This window comes from Rhinoraja longicauda, chromosome 11 (genome assembly GCF_053455715.1).
Source record: "Rhinoraja longicauda isolate Sanriku21f chromosome 11, sRhiLon1.1, whole genome shotgun sequence".
NCBI classification, from domain to species: Eukaryota; Metazoa; Chordata; class Chondrichthyes; order Rajiformes; family Arhynchobatidae; genus Rhinoraja; species Rhinoraja longicauda.
The window spans coordinates 12,712,658-12,732,693 of NC_135963.1; the positions used below are offsets into that span (position 1 = coordinate 12,712,658).

At 45.8% G+C, this 20,036-nt stretch overlaps 1 protein-coding gene across 2 annotated transcripts in view; it reads right to left on the bottom strand.

The window, feature by feature from the left end:
• The window catches only part of LOC144598302 (dihydropyrimidine dehydrogenase [NADP(+)]-like), a 658,512-nt gene that overhangs the window by 75,223 nt on the left and 563,253 nt on the right, over positions 1–20,036 (bottom strand). Inside the window, exon 20 of one of the 2 annotated variants that reach the window (XM_078408282.1) lies at positions 3,647–3,826. In XM_078408282.1, coding sequence (XP_078264408.1) covers positions 3,647–3,826 — 180 coding nt within the window. Of the gene's footprint in view, positions 1–3,646; positions 3,827–20,036 lie in introns of those variants that run through there. The other variant, XM_078408283.1, reaches the window with a different exon arrangement.

Here is a 20,036-nt window from a genome sequence, read left to right on the forward strand (position 1 = left end):
TTTACATTTGCCCAGCCAATTAACCTACAAACCTGTACGTCTTTGGAGTGTGGGAGGAAACCGAAGATCTCGGAGAAAACCCACGCTGGTCACGGGAGAGCGTACAAACTCCGTACAGACGGCTCCCGTAGTCGGGATCGAACCCGGGTCTCTGGCGCTGCATTCGCTGTAAGGCAGCAACTCTACCGCTGCGCCACCGTGCCGCCTCCCCTCTCCCATCAGGCTGAAGTAATAGAAGCCTGGAAACGCACGCCTCCAGATTCAGGGACAATTTCTTCCCAGCTGTTATCAGGCAACTGAATCATCCTACCACAACCAGAGATTAATGCTGAACTACTATCTACCTCATTGGAGACCCTCGGACTATTCTTGATCGGACTTTCCTGGCTTTATCTTGCATTAAACGTTATTCCCTTATCATGTATCTGTACACTGTAAATGGCTCGATTGTAATCATGTATTGTCTTTCCGCTGACTGGATAGCACGCAACAAAAGCTTTTCGCTGTACCTCGTGCACACGCGACAACAAACTAAACTATAAATGTAACTGTAAATCCAGCAGGCTTGTCTGACTGTGTAGCGACATAATGTTCCCTCTGCAGCTTATCTTTGTGGCTCAAGCTATTTATTGAAACATTCAATTGCGATGTTTCAAGCAAGTGCCAGAAGAATCTCTCTGAGACATGAATTGCATCAAATCTCTGGAGTAACATTAATGAGTTACTCACAAAAGGTTTCTGGAAGAATTAGACAAGACAGGCCAATGACTACACATTCAAGCCTACACTCGTCATCTGTTCTACATCTGCAACAAATGGCCATCTTTAGTATCATCATAAAAATAGATGCTGCAATGAGCAAAAGCAATTACCGGAAACAATTCAGCTGCAATTTTCTTTCTGTTGATAGGTAAATCTTCCATTACTGAGAAAGTCAGCCATTTTATTGTGTTTTCATGCCTGGTAAATTTCCGAGATGACTTTGTGTACTTTAAAATTAGGCAAAATGATGATGAAATCATATTATGACTGCATTTGTAACAGTGTTGTAAATTAAAAATAAATGTAAACCATGAAAATGATGTAATGAATTATGAATGGCCAGAAATATGACAAAAGTGTAATTTACCAAAAAAAAATTGAATTTGATTGAAAGCATTGTGGTGCATTCTATGCATCATTAAAATGCCGCACATTAGTTTAGTTTAGTTTAGTTTTGAGAAACAGCGCGGAAACAGGCCCTTCGGCCCACTGACCAGCGATCCCCGCACATTAACACTATCCTACACACACTAGGGACAATTTACACAAACACCAAGCCAACTACATACCTGTATGTCTTTGAAGTGTGGGAGGAAACCAAAGATCTCGGAGAAAACCCAGGCGGTCACGGGGAGAATGTTCAAAAACACCGTACAGAACAGCACCCGTAGTCGGGATCGAACCCGAGTCTCCGGCGCTGCAAGCTCTATAAGGTAGAAACTCCACCACTGCGCCACCATGGCCGCCCATTAGATTCCCAGGTTGGGAGTGTAGCAGTTGTCGATGGTTTAAGATCGGGGCTACACTAAAGACCATTGAATATGTTTTCTAATTGTCGAATTATAGGCCATTTGATTTCATTCATCCCATCAAGGAGATGAATGCAGTCCAATTACCCTTAAAGACAAATGCAATATCCTTAGCACAGCTTAATTAATTTTTCTCACAGGACCGTACCATTCTTCAGGCCAAGGCCATTTGCCCACTGCCACTGCCAGCTCTGTGGGCATCATGCTTTGTGGTACAGAATTGGCACTCCCAAACTATTTGGGTTCAATACCACAACAGCAAGCTGGGGGGAAAAATTCAATCACTTTGGTTCACTTTCTCGGTTTGTTCTCCTGGTTGAAATCATCTTTAGTACTGAAGACATTACTACCACTTTAGTTTAGTTTAGTTTAGTTTAGAGACACAGGATGGAACCAAGCCCAAACATAAGGAACAATCCGCAAACCCGCACGTCTCCAGATTCAGTTCAGTTTATTGTCACGTGTACCGAGCCAGCACCGCCATTCAATGTGATCATGGCTGATCATCCACAATCGGTACCCTGTTCCTGCCTTCTCCCCATATCCCTTGATTCCGTTATCCCTAAGAGTTCTATCTAACTCTTTTGAATGCACCCAGTGAATCAGCCTCCACTGTCTTCTGAGGCAGAGAATTCCACAGATTCACAACTCTCTGGGTGAAAAAGTTTTTCCTCATCTCAGTTCTAAATGGCCTACCCCCTTATTCTTAAACTGTTACCCCTGGTTCTGGACTCCCCCAACATCGGGAACATGTTTACTGCATCTAGCTCATCCAATCCCTTAATAATTTTATATGTTTCTATAAGATCCCCTCTCATCCTTCTAAATTCCAGTGAATACAAGCCCAGTCGTTCCATTCATTCATCATATGTCAGTCCCGCCATCCCGGGAACTAACCTGGTACTGTACTCCCTCAATAGTAAGAATAGCAAGGATTATGTGCATGTGTGTGAGAGAAAGACAAGGGGAAGGGCGGAAGAGGTATAGTCTGTGTTATCTCACTTTCTCGTCCACTCCCTACACGCCAGGGGCAATTTACAGAGGTTAATGAACTTACAAACCTGCACGTCTTTGGGATGTGGAGGGAAACTGGAGGACCCGCAGAAATCGAGAGGACCTGGAGGGAAGCCACACGGTCACAGGGAAAACGTGCAAACTCCACACAGACAGCACTCGACGTCAGGAACGAACCTGGGTTGAACCTACACCAGATGCGCTTTCCCCTGCAACCGCAGGAGATGCAACACCTGTCCCTTTACCTCCCCCCTTGACTCCATCCAAGGACCCAAAGTCTTTCCAGGTGAGACAGAGATTCACCTGCACCTCTTCCAACCTCATCTATTGTATCCGATGCTCTAGATGTCTACTTCTCTACATTGGCGAGACCAAACGCAGGCTCGGCGATCGTTTCGCTCAACACCTTCGCTCAGTCCGCCTTAACCAACCTGATCTCCCGGTGGCTGAGCACTTCAACTCCCCCTCCCACTCCCAGTCTGACCTTTCTGTCATGGGCCTCCTCCAGTGCCATAGTGAGGCCCACCGGAAATTGGAGGAACAGCACCTCATATTTCGCTTGGGCAGCTTACAGCCCAGCGGTATGAACATTGACTTCTCCAACTTTAGATAGTTCCTCTGTCCCTCTCTTCCCCTCCCCCTTCCCAGTTCTTCCAGCCTTCTCCCCATACCCCCTGACTCCGCTATCCTTAAGAGCTCTATCTAGCTCTCTCTTGAATGCATTCAGAGAATTGGCCTCCACAGCCTTCTGAGGCAGAGAATTCCACAGATTCACAACTCTCTGACAGAAAAAGTTTTTCCTCATCTCAGTTCTAAATGGCCTACCCCTTATTCTTAAACTGTGGCCCCTTGTTCTGGACTCCCCCAACATTGGGAACATGTTTCCTGCCTCTAGCGTGTCCAACCCCTTAATAATCTTATACGTTTCGATAAGATCTCCTCTCATCCTTCTAAATTCCAGTGTATACAAGCCTAGTCGCTCCAGTCTTTCAACATATGACAGTCCCGCCATTCCGGGAATTAACCTAGTAAACCTACGCTGCACGCCCTCAATAGCATACCTGTCCGATTATTCCAGGGATATTAGGGATGGGCTTTCCTTTCTGATGTGGCACCGTCGGGGGGCTCTGACCATCCCAATACTGCAGTTCCTTTATGCTTTTTAGATACAACAGCGCCTTCAGTCCTGTGCAATAGTCATCAATTAATGTGTAGTCCTGGTTCTGAATTGCGCTGCACACCTGTAATGACAGAGGTTACATATATTGTTATGATATTATATCAGTATATTTTTCTTTTGTCGGTGGTATTTTTTACAAATGCAGCATTTAACTGCTTGGAACAGGTATTTATTAATAGGCACAGAATAGCAGAACCAATCCTTTGCTTAGACAGAAAAATCCTGCAGATCTCCGGAAATTATTGCCTTTTCAAATCTGTTCAATGCATCCATTATAATCTAAATGCAGCTTTATGAAATTATAGAAACATAGAAAATAGGTTCAGGAGGAGGCTTTTTGGCCCTTCGAGCGAGCCAGTAACATCCTCACACAATATAATAATAGAAACAAGGTTTACAAAGATAGACACAAAGTGCTGGAGTAACTCCATGGGTAAGTCAGCATCTCTGGAGAACATGGATCGGCGATGTTTCGGGTCGGAACCCTTCTGCAGGCTGATTGGAAACGCAATAGTGTAGGAAGGAACTGCAGATGCTGGTTTACACCAAAGATTGACACAAAATGCTGGAGTAACTCAGCGGGACAGGCGGCATCTCTGGAAAGAAGCAATGGGTGACGTCTCGGGTCGAGACCCTTCTTCAGACTGAGAGTCAGGGAGTGGGAGTCACAGAGACAAGGGAGTAAAAGGTGTGAAAATGCGACAAAGGGGATGAGGTTCAAGGAAAATGTAGAATAGATCATTGTTAGCTGGAAGAAGGTGACAAGGAAGTATACAGAGATAACATTTAATCACGGGGCCAGTCAGGCTGGTCAATGCAATTGCTTTGATTTGCACTCCCTAAACTAATTCTTTCTTAATCTTTCTACATTAACTGCTCCCATTACCTCCCCAGGCACCCTGAGTGTACAATCGTTATATGTCCATGTTCATACATCTTCCTTCCTCTACAGGTAAGCTCGATTTCCCTTGCCACTAGAAATTGGGCAAATCCTGAGCACATTATCTATTCTTTCAACAATTTGATTATTTGAACCATCTCTCCCCGGAGTCTCATGTCCATAAATAAACAATCTCAGGCTTGATGAACCTGCCTTGTAGCCAAGCTGCAGAAAGCAATTTATTATTTGAAATGTGTAGAAAGGAACTGCAGATGCTGGTTTAAACCGAAGATAGACACAAAAAGCTGGAGTAACTCAGCGGGATAGGCAGCATCTCTGGAGAGAAGGAATGGGTGACGTTTTGGGTCAAGACCCTTCTTCCGACTGATTATTTGCAATGTTCTGCATTGGCTGTGGTGCCTGGATGTATTAGCTGTATTGTACTTGAAGTGACCACCACTTTGTGTAGTTCTTAAGGTGCAACCACACCAGTGCCTTATTCGTGCTCATTATAATCTGCTGGGATTTGTGATTTATTCCCTTGGCTGTTCATCACAAGATTTTTCTTACTTCTGATTCACAAAACATCATTGATTTTTTGTGAACAGGCTCTAAAAGCCTGAGATCCCTGGTATATTTCATCTTAAACCCTTGAGGCATTTAGTCTGTGCGCGCATTGTTTATTTTCCTTTGCAAGGCCTATTTGTCCATGTAATATACCTTTTATCATCGATAAGCCATCTATCCAAATGTTTATTTTTAAATTGTTGGTTTCCTATTTACCTTTCCCAACATTATATTTGATGCAATAGGCAAAAAATAGATTTTCTGCTTTGTGTTTTAGCTCCAAATCATTTGTATACCCTGCAAAGAACAACTAATTCACTTGTTTTATCAATGTATTCTCAATTCAGTGTTCCCCATTATTCCAGAGCACAAAAAACACAAAAGTGCTGGAGTAACTCAATGGGTCAGGCAGCATCTGTGGAAGGAAATGGGCCAGCAACATTTCGGGTCGGGGCCCTTCTTCAGACTAATTGGGGGCAGGAACGGGGTGTGGGGAGGGTGAAAGCTCGGAAAACAAAGAGGGGGTGGTACAAATCCTGGCGAATGAGTGTTTGACAGCACTGGGCCTCGACTCGCTGGAGTTTAGAAGGTTGAAGGAAGGGGGGACCTCATTGAAACTTACAGAATAATGAAAGGCACACTGTAGATAGAGTGGATGTGGAGTGGATGTGGTGGGAGAGTCTAGGACCAGCAGTCAGAGCCTCATAATTTAAGGGCTCTCTTTTAGAAAGCAGGTGAGGAGGATTTGAGGCGGCACGGTGGCGCAGCGGTAGAGTTGCTGCCTTACAGCAAATGCAGCACCGGAGACTCAGGTTCGATCCTGACTACGGGCGTCGTCTGTACAGAGTTCGTACGTTCTTCCCGTGACCTGCGCGGGTTTTCTCCGAGACCTTCGGTTTCCACCCACACTCCAAAGACATACAGGTATGTAGGTTAATTGGCTGGGCAAATGTAAAAATTGTCCCTAGTGGGTGTAGGATAGTGTTAGTGTGCGGGGATCGCTGGGCGGCGCGGACCCGGTGGGCTGAAGGGCCTGTTTCTGCACTGTATCTCTAAAAAAAAAAAAAAAATCTTTCATCAGAGGGTAGTTACTCTGTGGAACCCATTGCCACAGAGGGCTGTGGACGTCAATAGACAATAGACAATTGTCAGGTCAGTGGATATTTTTTTATGGCAGAGATAGACAAATTCTTGATTAGAACGGGTGTCAAGGGTTCCGGGGAGAAGGCAGGAAAATGGGATTCGGAGGCAGAGATAAGCCATGATTGAATGGCCGAATTTTACTCCTATAACTTGCGAAAGAAGGAACTGCAGATGCTGGTTTAAACCGAAGATAAGACACAAAAAGCTGGAGTAACTCAGCGGGACAGGCAGCATCTCTGGAGAGAAGGAATGGGTGACGTTTCGGGTCGAGACCCTTCTTCAGTCCCGCTGAGTTACTCCAGCTTTTTGTGCCTGTCCCATAACTTGTGAACTTGTACTTGGATGCAGGCGAGCGAGGAGGGGCAGGTGGGTGGAGTAAGTGACAAAGGCTGAGGCAAAAAGGAGACAAAGGGATGTCAGATAAGGAGAGAAGAGGAGGAGCGAAATGTAAAGCAGGAGTGAGGGATATGGACGGAAGGAAATAAGCAGGGGGAGGAAAGAGGGGAGGACAAGAGTGAAATGGGCGATTCAGGGATAAGAGAAGAGAGTACAACGGAGGGTAAGGGGGCAGGGTGAGTGGGTGGGGAAGGGAGATGGTGAGAGAAATGTGCGCGCATCGGGGTATGAAGGGTAGGGGAAAGCGAGGGGGATGGGGGGGGGGGTGGTATTCCTTAAAAATGGAATATTCAATGTTCATAACATTGGACTGTAAGCTACCAAAACGGAATATGAGGTGCTGTTCCTCCAGTTTGTGTGTGGCCTCACTCTGGCAGTGTAGGAGGCCATGGGCAGAATGGTCAGTATGGAAATTTGAAGGGGAGTTAAAATAATTTAATTTTTTTCAATTAAAAAAATATATATATTTATTTATTTTCCGGTCAATGCAATACAACAGATTGACCATACAGTTGTGAAAGTTAAATAGTGCGAAATCACTGTATCAAAAATGAAAACAATATAATCACACATGATATTTTCTGATCGAAAAAAAAGGTGTAGGCAGAAGCCAAAGCTTATTGTGCCTACCCTTAATACTCAACAAAATATAATTTAAAAAAACCACAACATCATAAGTCAGAAGCAGATAAACAAAACATAGAAAGAAACACAAATATAGTCAAGAACTATCATTTCTATCATGTCAGTCACAGTCAAATGGTTGACAAAACAATAGACAATAGGTGCAGGAGGAGGCCATTCGGCCCTTCGAGCCAGCACCGCCATTCAATGTGATCATGGCTGATCATTCTCAATCAGTACCCCGTTCCTGGCTTCTCCCCATACCCCCTGACTCCGCTATCCTTAAGATTCAGTGGGTCTTGGTGGACTGAGCGCAAGTGTTCAGCACAGCGATTGGAGGAAAGTTGAAATCGTAGGGACAGGGTTATTTGAGTTAAAGCTGAGGAGAGATCTGATAGAGCTTTATCAAGTTTTGAGAGGCATAGATAAGGTAAAAAGTCAGAACCTTTTTCCTCAGGAAGAAATGTCAAAGACTAGAAGGCGTAGCTTTGAAGTGAGAGGGTCAAAACTTAAAGCAGATAATCCTTAAATTTTTAGCATTTGAAGAGAGTGATGGGCGCCTCGAACGCACTGCCTGGGCTGATGGTGACGGCGGATGCAATAGTAACATTTAAGAGGCTTTTGGATGGACACATAGATATGCAGGGAATGGTGGAATATGGATCACATGTTGGCAGAAGAGAGTAGTTGAACTCAGTATCATGTTCGGCACAGACAATGTGTGCTGAAGAGCCTAATCCTGCATTGTACCACTTTATGTGCTATGTAACGTTGTGACTGTTCCTTTTGTAAATCTGTGGAATTCTCTGCCTCAGAAGGCAGTGGAGGCCAATTCTCTGGATGTTTTCAAGAGAGAGCTAGATTGAGCTCTTAAAGATAGCGGAGTCAGGGGGGTATGGGGAGAAGGCAGGAATGGGCTACTGATTGTGAATGATCAGCCACGATCACATTGAATGGCGGTGCTGGCTCGAAGGGCCTATTCCTGCACCTATTGTCTATTGTTTATTGTCTATTGAATCCAGAAAAGTTGGCTCAATTCACACACAGGATTCCCATATTAGAGTATGAGAATTCCTGCATGGAGTATATATGCGTAGGAGAACTAGTCAGCGATATATATTTAATAAATTCTCCACCAAATTATCAATTTCCATGACTGTCCAAGTCCAAGCGGCGTTCATCTTGTGAGATTCTGTGAAGATCATATGTGACCCAGGAATGGCTAATCAATTCATAAAATGTATCTGACCTGCACTGTCACATGCTCTATGCAAAATATATGAACTGGATCTCACACTTTAGTATCCAAATAACACATTCAAATAAACACAGCACTTTAGCTTCCCCGAGCTAGAATAATACTCTATTCTACATTTTCCTTGACCTTTGTCCCCTTTGATGTCTCGTTTTCTTTGAGATTTAGATTTAGATTTAGAGATACAGCGCGGAAACAGGCCCTTCAGCCCACCAGGATCGCACCGCCCAGCAATCCCCGCGCATTAACACTATCCTACACACACTGGGGACAATTTTTACATTTACCCAGTCAATTAACCTACATACCTGTACGTCTTTGGAGTGTGGGAGGAAACCGAAGATCTCGGAGAAAAACCTCGCAAGTCACGGGGAGAACGTACAAACTCCGTACAGACGGCGCCCGTAGTCAGGATCGAACCTGAGTCTCCGGCGCTGCGTTCGCTGTAAGGCAGCAACTCTACCGCTGCGCCACCGTGCTGCCCTAAGGTTTTCACACCTTACCTTTCCATATCTCTGTGCCTCCCTATCCCCTGACTCTCAGTCTAAAGAAGGGTCTCGACCCGAAACGTCACCCATTCCTATCCAGAGATGCTGCCTGTCCCGCTGAGTTATTTCACCATTTTGTGTCTATCTTCGGTGTAAACCAGCATCTGCAGTTCCTTCCTACACATTACCTATTCCCACCGGATTTAAAAATTAATCACTTTATAGGCTTACAAATGTGTGCACAATTTTATCAAGATCATAACAATTGCTAATTGATGCTTTACATCCTTCCTTTAGTATTATTTGTAGGGATCTGATTACGTTCAATACACAACTATTTAAAGATAAGATGTCCCATTAAGATAGAAATAAATATGATCAAAGTACAGCACAAAGGTTCTGAGACATGATAATTAATTTTCTGCAACAAATTTGATAAAGCAAAATGTAAATTGCGGATTAATTATAAATACAAAATGCTGGAAAAGCTCAGCAATCCAAACTCAATAGCGAATTCTCCAGCTTTTGGTAGTACACTCTTTCTATTATAGAGTCATAGAGTAACACAGTGTGGAAACAGGCCCTTCGGACCAACTTGCCCACACGGACCAACATGTCCCATCTACACTAGTCCCACCTGCCTGCATTTGGCCCATATCCCTCTAAACCTGTCCTATCCATGTCCCTGTCTAGATGCTTGTTCTCCTTCAAGCAGCACAGTGGTGCAGCGGTAGAGTTGCTGCCTTACAGCGCTTACAGTGCTTACAGCGCCAGAGGCCCGGGTTCGATCCTGACAACGGGTGCTGTCTGTACAGAGTTTGTACGTTCTCCCCGTGACCTGCGTGGGTTTTCTCCGAGATCTTCGGTTTCCTCCCACACTCCAAAGACGTACAGATTTGTAGGTTAATTGGCTTGGTATAAATGTAAATTGTCCCGAGTGTGTGTAGGATAGTGTTAATGTGTGGGGATTGCTGGTCGTCACAGACTTGGTGGGCCAAAAGGCCTGTTTCCGTGCTGTATCTCTATCTCTAAATAACTCTAAACGTGGCGACTGTACTGGCTTCAACCTGTATCAGAAGTAGTCATCTTTGCCTGTGATTATTTTGGTTTATTTTCTGCTTATTTTACTTGTATAGTTTGGCCATACTGTAATTCTCACCATTATCTTCTTTGTACTTGCCCTGTGAGAAATATTTCCTTCATTTACTTGTCTCCTACTGAAAACTAGGGCCTTGTCCAACCATCTGCCAATCAACCCCTCCCGCCTAGCCCCCTCTTCACCTGTATCCACCTATCACTTGCCAGGTTTTGTCCTGTCCTTCCTCCCTTCCGGGTAGAATAAGAGAAAGGGTCGAGACTGAAGAAAGGTCTCGAACCGAAACGTCACCTACTCCTTTTCTCCAGAGATGCTGGAGAATGCTCCTTTCCTCCAGAGAGGGTGGCACGGTGGCACAGCGGTAGAGTTGCTGCCTTGCAATGCTTGCAGTGCCAGCAACCCAGGTTCGATCCCGACTACGGGTGCTGTCTGAACGGAGTTTGTACGTTCTCCCCGTGACCGTGTGGGTTTTCTCCGAGATCTTCAATTTCCTCCCAAGACGTACAGGTTTGTAGGTTAATTGGTTTTGTATACAGTAAGTGTAAATTGTCCCTTGGTGTGTGTAGGATAGTGTTAATGTGCGGGGATCGCTGGTCGGTGTGGACTCAGTGTGCCGAATGGCCTGTTTCCGTGCTGTATCTCTAAACTAAACCAAACTAAGCCCGCTGAGTTACTCCAGCTTTTTGTGTCTATCTTTGCTTTAAACCAGCATCTGCAGTTCCTTCCTACTCAGAAAACTTCTGTTCCACTGTAGGCCCATGAGGGATCGAGTGGTGAACAGCAGCCAGAAAACTGCTGGCAGCGTTCAGCGAGTAAGTTCTTGCAAGTGTCTGCGTTCGTGCAAGAGTCCCAAGTCATGCTGGCAGTTATCCTCACAAATGCTTGCAGATCGCATTGGAACAGCTGGCAAAAAGCAGCAAAATCCAAGCCATAATGAACAACAAAATGCTGGAGTAAATCAGCAGGTCAGGCAGCATCTCAGGAGAGAAGGAATGGGTGACGTTTCGGGTCGAGACCCTTCAGTTATGTATGAATGTTTGATATGAGTTATATCACATAGAAACATAGAAAATAGGTGCAGGAGTAGGCCATTCGGCCCTTCGAACCTGCACCGCCATTCAATACGATCATGGCTGATCATCCAGCTCAGTAACCTGTACCTGCCTTCTCTCCATACCCCCTGATCCCTTTAGCCACAAGGGCCACATCTAACTCCCTCTTAAATATAGCCAATTAACTGGCCTCAACTACCTTCTGTGGCAGAGAATTCCACAGACTCACCACTCTCTGTGTGAAGAAATGTTTTCTCATCTCGGTCCTAAAAGACTTCCCCCTTATCCTTAAGCTGTGACCCCTGGTTCTGGACTCCCCCAACATCGGGAACAATCTTCCCGCATCTAGCCTCTCCAACCCCTTAAGAATTGTATATGTTTCTGTAAGATCCCCCCTCAGTCTTCTAAATTCCAGCGAGTACAAGCCTAGTCTATCCAGTCTTTCTTCATATGAAAGTCCCGCCATCCCAGGGATCAATCTGGTGAACCTTCTCTGTACTCCCTCTAAGGCAAGAACGTCTTTCCTCAGATTAGGAGACCAAAACTGTACGCAATACTCCAGGTGCGGTCTCACCAATGCCCTGTACAACTGCAGTAGAACCTCCCTGCTCCTAACATAAGTGGGAGCTGCTGTTGCACGCTCCTTTGACACTGGCTAAGTATTTCTGATGTCTCTGATTACATTTTGGTTTTGACTAAATCAAACACTCTTGAACAAAAAATGGGTTTGATTGCATTTTTAGACCGTTTGCATCTGAAAGCCTGCGCTTGCACTGCATTAAGCCGAAGCAAATTTTGGGGAAAAAAAACAAAACGATATCATACATTGCACGTTTTTTATCTGCCGAATGAAAGATCGGAAACTTAAATAAAAACAGAAAATGGTGGAAATATTCAGCGGGTCATACCACATCTGTGGGGAGAGAAGCAGAGTCAATGTTTCAGCTTTATGGAACGAGTTGTTGGAAGAGGTGGTTGGGGTAGGGACTATCGTAACGTTTAAGAAACAATACGACAGGTACAAGGATAGGACAGGTTTAGAGGGCTATGGGCCAAATGCAGGCAGGTGAGACTAGTGTAGATGGGACATGTTGGTCGGTGTGGGCAAGTTGGGCTGAAGGGCCTGTTTCCACATTGTATGACTCGTTGTAAACAAAGAGGTACCTACCACGATACCATATAATACAAGGCTGTTTTTTGCAGGGGAGTTGTTGATGGGAGATTAGTGGGCAAAATTAGAGCACATGGTATTGGAGGTAGGGTACTGACATGGATAGTGAATTGGTTGACAGACAGAAAGCAAAGAGTGGGGAGAAATGGGTCCCTTTCAGAATGGCAGGCAGTAATTAGTGGGGTACCGCAAGGCTCGATGCTGGGACCGCAGCTATTTACAATATACATTAATGACTTGGATGAAGGGATTAAAAGTACCATTAGCAAATTTGCAGATGATACAAAGCTGGGTGGTAGTGTGAACTGTGAGGAAGATGCTATGAGGTTGCAGGGTGACTTGGACAGGTTGTGTGAGTGGTCGGATGCATGGCAGATGCAGTTTAATGTGGATAAGTGTGAGGTTATCCACTTTGGTGGAAAGAATAGGAAGGCAGAGTATTATCTGAATGGTGTCAAGTTAGGAAAAGCAGACGTACAACGAGATCTGGGTGTCCTAGTGCATCAGTCACTGAAAGGAAGCATGCAGGTACAGCAGGCAGTGAAGAAAGCCAATGGAATGTTGGCCTTCATAACAAGAGGAGTTGAGTCTAGGAGCAAAGAGGTCCTTCTGCAGTTGTACAGGGCCCTAGTGAGACCGCACTTGGAGTACTGTGTGCAGTTTTGGTCTCCAAATTTGAGGAAGGATATTCTTGCTATTGAGAGCGTGCAGCGTAGGTTTACTAGGTTAATTCCCGGAATGGCGGGACTGTCCTATGTTGAAAGACTGAAGCGACTAGGCTTGAATTTAGAAGGATGAGAGGAGACCTTATCGAAACGTATAAGATTATTAAGGGGTTGGACACGTTAGAGGCAGGAAACATGTTCCCAATGTTGGGGGAGTCCAGAACAAGGGGCCACAGTTTAAGAATAAAGGCTAGGCCATTTAGAACGGAGATGAGGAAAAATTTTTTAGTCAGAGAGTTGTAAATCTGTGGAATTCTCTGCCTCTGCAGGCCAATTCTCTGAATGCATTCAAGAGAGAGCTAGATAGAGCTCTTAAGGATAGCGGAGTCAGGGGTTATGGGGAGAAGGCAGGAACGGGGTACTGATTGAGAATGATCAGCCATGATTATATTGAATGGCGGTGCTGGCTCGAAGGTCCGAATGGCCTCCTCCTGCACCTATTGTCTATTGATTGCAGAATTTCTTTAGTGATCATCAAATATCGTCCTAATTACTTATTTGCAAACCTGGCGGGTTGCTTATAACAAGTCTATAACATGCATCTGAATGGAGTAGTGGATATTGTTAGATTGCATATTGTTAACTGAACACTAGATGGCTCCCAGATGAGACAAATGCACTGGCCCTGCTTTTGTTCAACTTTGATGGAATATTTATCAGTCCAGAAATAACAGTCACTAATTATCGCCACGTTCTTTTAAGCGTTTATTTGCATGTAACAGTTTCCTGCACTCACCAAATACAACAAAGAATCAATTATAATAAGTCACAGGGATGGGTATTCAGAGTTAAGTCTGCACAGGTCTTTATTTTCCAACAGTAATGCATGCAACCTCCTGATAGCAGTGCACGTAGCTACTTACTAGTGAGCTGGGAAAAATAGCGTTTGCAATGGTTCACAACAACCCTGATTTGGTGATCATTGAGAAACTCGCTGTCAGCGCCCCTCTATCGTGGAGATAGAGATCAAACTCATGGTCAGAAGAAACGAAAGCATGACACAAGGCTTTGGGGAGGGCACACAAGTGGTTTATCAGGATGTACCTGGATTAGATGCTATTAGCCGTGAGGACAGGTTGGGCAAACTTAGATTGTTTTCTCTGGAATGTTGGAGGCTACAGGGAAAGCTGAGAGAAGTAGACCATATTATGAGAGACATGGATAGGGTAGACAACCAGAAACATTTTCCCAGAAATTTCAAAGGCGAGGGGGTATGGCTTTAAGGTGAGAGGAGCAAAATTTGAAACAGATGTTTAGATTTAGTCTTGTTTCGTTCAGAGATGCAGCTCGGAAACAGGCCCTTCGGCCTAACGAGTCCACGCCGGCCTGCGAACCCTGTACGCTAACACTATCCTAGGGACAATTTACAATTTTTACCGAAGCCAATTAACCTAAAAACCTGTACGTCTTTGGAATGTGGGAGAAAACTGGAGCACCCGGGGAAAACCCACATGGCCACGGGGAGACGTTTCAAACTCCGTACAGACAGCAGATGTAGTCAGGATCGAACCTGTATCTCTGGTGCTGTAAGGCAGCAACCCTACCGCTGCACCACCATGCTGCCCGTGTGTGCGGGGCAGGTTTTTGTTTTTTACGCAGAGTGGTAGGCGCCTGGAACATGCTGCTAGGGATAGTGGTGGTGGCTAGGGTTGCCAACTTTCTCACTCCCAAATAAGGGACAAGACGTGACATCACCGCCCCGCGCCCTATGTGACCTCACCCAGTCAGCAGGCACGTGCTCTCGCTCCACTAATTGAACCCGTGCCCTCGCTCCAGGATTGAACCCGGATCTCTGGCACTGTAGGCACTGTGAAGCGGCAACTCTACCGTTGCGCCACCGTGCTGCCCAACAGTCTTGACTTCCGTCCAGCCAAGGACCATAGGAGTAAATAAATCCAAATCCTTGATCCTGGGGAAGATGTCCAATCTTTGATGATACAAGAGAGGTGGAAGCCTAGGGTGGCTTTGGAGGTGCAGTCATGTCCTCTAATGCAGAGAGCTTTGGATGGAGGTGAATGGGATGGGGTGTTCTGACAGGGATGGGTTAGCTGGAGGGCTGTGTGTGTATCTACAGCTTCCAACCTTGAACCACCAGCAGTTTTACATCCAGTGTGAAGAAAGGTCCTGACCCGAAACAACACCCGTCCATGTTCTCCAGAGATGCTGCCTGATTCGCTGAGTTACTCCAGTACTTTGTTTATCGCTCAAGATTCTAGCATCTGCAGTTCCTTGTGTCTACATTTACATTTAGCTACTTTCACATCACACCAAGTTTAAAATCCAAAGCCGGTAAAATCAGAGATCCCCATTGCATTAGACTTCTTAAAATGTCAGAAAGTGTCTGGCCAGGAATGCTGCCCGACCTGCTGAGATACTCCAGCGCTTCCTGTCTTTTTTTCTGTTAACCAGCATCTGCAGTTCCTAGCTTCCACACTAAACGTAATTGCCAACCCAGGCCCTGACTGCATCCCTGTGTGAAAGGAAGGAACAGAGGATGCTGCTTTACACCAAAGATAGACACAAAGTGCTGGAGTAACTCAGCGGGTCGGGCAGCATCTCTGATGAACATGGATAGGTGATGTTTTGGGTCGGGACCCTTCTTCAGACAGTCTGAAGAAGGGTCCCGGCTCGAAATGTCACCTACCCATGTTCTCCAGAGATACTTGCCCCTGATTGTCTCACGCTATTATGTAAAACATAGAAACATAGCAAACAGGTGCAGGAGTAAGCCATTCGGCCCTTCGAGCCAGCACTGCCATTCAATATGATCATGGCTGATCATCCAGAATCAGTACCCTGTTCCTGCTTTCTCCCCTTATCCCTTGATTCCGTTAGCCCTGAGAGCGATATCCAACTCTCTCTTAAATAATATGTTTAATGTGGATTCATTTTTTTTTTTTATCATCTTGAAAACCTCAAGCCATCCCTGCTGTTGGTTAAAGCCCAGTCTGACCTTTCACTTCCTCCTGTCACAGCGACAGCCCAGTCCATATTTTACATGTAAATAGCTTGTACCGGCACACATTAATCTTGCAAGCTGTGCCCTGAAACAGCAATGCCATCGGAATCTCTATGCATGTTCCATTACAATCGATTCCTACAGAAAGGAGCGTAACCCTGGACTCAGGGGGGCTGTTGCTCAGCAACTTTTGATAGCCCATTGGTTATAGTCTTAAATGTGCTTTCGGAGAGCAGTCAATAATCGAGAAGAGGAGGTTGCAGGGCGACCTTCACACCTGAAACAAAGTTGCACCCAAGATTTGACGGTGAATTCACTAAAGGGGGACCCCACGTTGGTGGGGAGGGCCGCTGAGAACAGAGGGGACCCGGCATGGGGTTCAGGGGGGGACGGGGACCGAGTACAAAGAGGGAGATGGTGTGGGGGTGGGGGAGGGAGGGACAATTCTTGATACAAAGTACAAAAGTATGAAAATTACATTTTGTATGGAAAGGAACTAAATTAAATTGAGTTAGATGTGGCCCTTGTGGCTAAAGGGATCAGTGGGTATGGAGAGAAGGCAGGTACAGGATACTGAGCTGGATGATCAGCCATGATCATATTGAATGGCGGTGCAGGCTCGAAGGGCCGAATGGCCTACTCCTGCACCTATTTTCTATGTTTCTGTTTCTTTGTGATATAACTCATATCAAACATTCATACATAACTGAAGGGTCTCGACCCGAAACGTCACCCATTCCTTCTCTCCTGAGATGCTGCCTGACCTGCTGAGGTACTCCAGCATTTTGTTGTTCATTATGGCTCGGATTTTGCTGCTTTTTGCCAGCTGTTCCAATGCGATCTGCAGGTATTTGTCAGGATAACTGCCAGCATGACTTGGGACTCTTGCACGAACGCAGACACTTGCATGAACTTACTCGCCGAACGCTGCCAGCAGTTTTCTGGCTGCTGTTCACCACTCGATCCCTCATGGGCCTACAGTGGAACAGAAGTTTTCTGTGTAGGAAGGAACTGCAGATGCTGGTTTAAAACAAAGATAGACACAAAAAGCTGGAGTAACTCAGAGGGCTTAGTTTGGTTTAGTTTAGAGATACAGCACGGAAACAGGCCATTCGGCACACTGAGTCCACAGTGTTTCTATGTTTCTATGAACTGCAGATGCTGGTTTAAACCGAAGATAGACCCAAAACGCAGGAGTAACTCAGCGGGACGGGCAGCATCTCTGGAGAGAAGGAATGGGTGACGTTTCGGGTCGAGACCCTTCTTCAGACTTTACAGTGCCTGCCGTGCCTACAAGTCAGCAAGGGAGGGTTCCCGAGCAAGTGTCAGAACGACATGCATCTGATAGCCAGTCCAGCGTGTGGATAGACCCACCCCCTCCATTGGGAGTGTGAATAATCCTGTGGGGATGAACTCAGTCCTGGGCATCTAAGTCTTCTCTCCCGGGACTAATCCTGACCATGAGGGCTGTCCCTGATTGGGGTGATTTTTAATTTAGTTTTGTTTCGTTCAGAGATGCAGCGTGGAAACAGGCCCGTTGGCCCACAGAGGGTGTGGCCTTCCACGATCACCCGCACACGAGCTCTATCCGACACACTAGGGATAATTTACAGAAGCCAATTCACCTACAATCTTGCACTTCTTTGGAATGTGGAAGGAAATCGGAGCACCCAGGGAAAACCCACGGGGTCACAGGGAGAACGTGCAAACTCCGCTCAGACAGCACCCAAGTCAGGATCGAACGCGGGTCTCTGGTGCTGTGATGCAACAACTCTACCATCTGGCCACAACTGTGCCATATTTGATTTAGTTAGCGGGGAGGGGTGGATTTTCCTTATGTGGCCAAGGAAACTTCTCCTGATCCTACTCTAGATCAGAAACTTCAATATTGATGAAGTTACTCCCCTCCAGCCCCCCCCCCCCCCTCCTTACTTGCCCTGTTCCTCCTCCCTTGTCGTTTTGTCAGTTCCACAGTTCTTCACATTGTTTCTCTTGAGATCACACCTTCCCCAGCCAACAATGGACCTGCCTGTGGTCATTTGTGAGTGACCCTGAGTGGTCCTGGTCTTTCCTCATCTCCAGCTCCTCACCTCTGCAAACCCCCCTCCCGCCTGACCACCTACTTTCAGTCTGACAAAGGGTCCCAATTTGAAACATCACCCATCCTTTCTTTCCTGTCCAGCTGAGTTACTCCAGCACTTTGTGTCTGTCTATCTTTGGTTTCGACCAGCATCTGCAATTCTTTGTTTCTTTATCTCCTGATACCTTTGGGCTGAAATATGTGGCTGCTCAGGGTCTCCAAGAGGAGGCTAATCCCGGAATCGGGTGAAATTCAGCTAAATCAAGATTCTTGCGGCCTCATTGACATTTAGATAAATACCCCACATGATCTATAGGACACTGTGGTAATAGACAATAGGTGCAGGAGGAGGCCATTCGGCCCTTTGAGCCAGAACCACCATTCAATGTGATCATGGCTGATCATCCTCAATCAGAACCACGTTCCTGCCTTCTCCCCATACCCCGTGCCTCCGCTATCCTTAAGAGCTCTATCTAGCTCTCTCTTGAAAGCATTCAGAGAATTGGCCTCCACTGCCTTCTGAGGCAGAGAATTCCACAGATTGCAACGGTAGAGTTGCTGCCTCATAGCGTCAGAGACCCGGGTTCGATCCTGACTATGGGTGCTTGTCTGTAGGGAGATTCTACGTTCTCCCCGTGACCTGCGTGGGTTTTCTGCAGGGTTTTCTCCCACACTCCAAGGATATACAGGTTGGTAGGTTTAATTGGCTTTGATATAATTGTAAATTGTCCCCAGTGTGCAGGATAGTGTTAATGTACTGGTTCGCTGGTTGGCACGGAATCGGTTGGCCGAAGTGCCTGCTTCCACGCAGGAAACGAAACTAAACTAAACTAATCTCATCTCCATGCCTACTGGAGGCTGCTGAACCCTGAACTGCATCTCAGTGAGACTCAGAAGGGATATAGCCGCCTTGTCTCTGTACTGTTAAACGTGAATTCTTTTCCCTGGAGCGTCGCAGGCTGAGGGAGACTGGATGGGTAAGAAAGAGCTGCAGATGCTGGTTTAAATCGAAGGAAAACACAAAATGCTGGAGTAACTCAGCAGGTCAGGCAGCATCTCTGGAGAGAAGGAATGGGTGACGTTTCAGGACGAGACCCTTCTTCAGACTGATAGATGGAAGAGACTGGATGGAAGTGTATAAAATAAGAGGCATAGACAGGATAGACGGTCAGAACCACTTTCCCAGTGTGAAAATGTCAAGAACTCGAGGGTGTAGCGTTAAGGTGAGAGGGGTAACGTTTAAAGGATGTGTGCAGGATATGTTTTTTTTTACACCAGCTTCTGTGGTTGCATCCAAAACAATCCCTCTTAATGCTATAAGTTCTGAAGGTTTTGAAGTTAGAAACGTATAAACGTAGAAAATAGGTGCATGAGTAGGCCATTTGGCCCTTCGAGCCAGCACCGCCATTCAATGTGATCATGGCTGATCATCCAAACTCAGTACCCCGTTCCTGCTTTCTCCCCATATCCCTTGACTCCATTAGCCCTAAGAGCTATATCTAACTCTCTCTTGAATCCATCCAGTGAATTGGCCTCCACTGCCTCTTGTGGCAGAAAATTCCACAGATTCACAACCCTCTGGGCGAAAAAGCTTTTCTTCATCTCAGTCCTAAATGGCCTACCCCTTATTCCTAAACTGTGACCCCTGGTTATGGACTCCCCCAACATCGGGAACATTTCTCCTGCATCTATCCTGTCCAATCCATTAAGAATTTTATATGTTTCTATAAGATCCCCCCTCATCTTTCTAAATTTCAGTAAATATAAGCCCAATCGACCCATTATTTCAAGTTCTGGGCCCAAGCCCTTTAAAAAAGTGTGTGGGATCAAAGGTT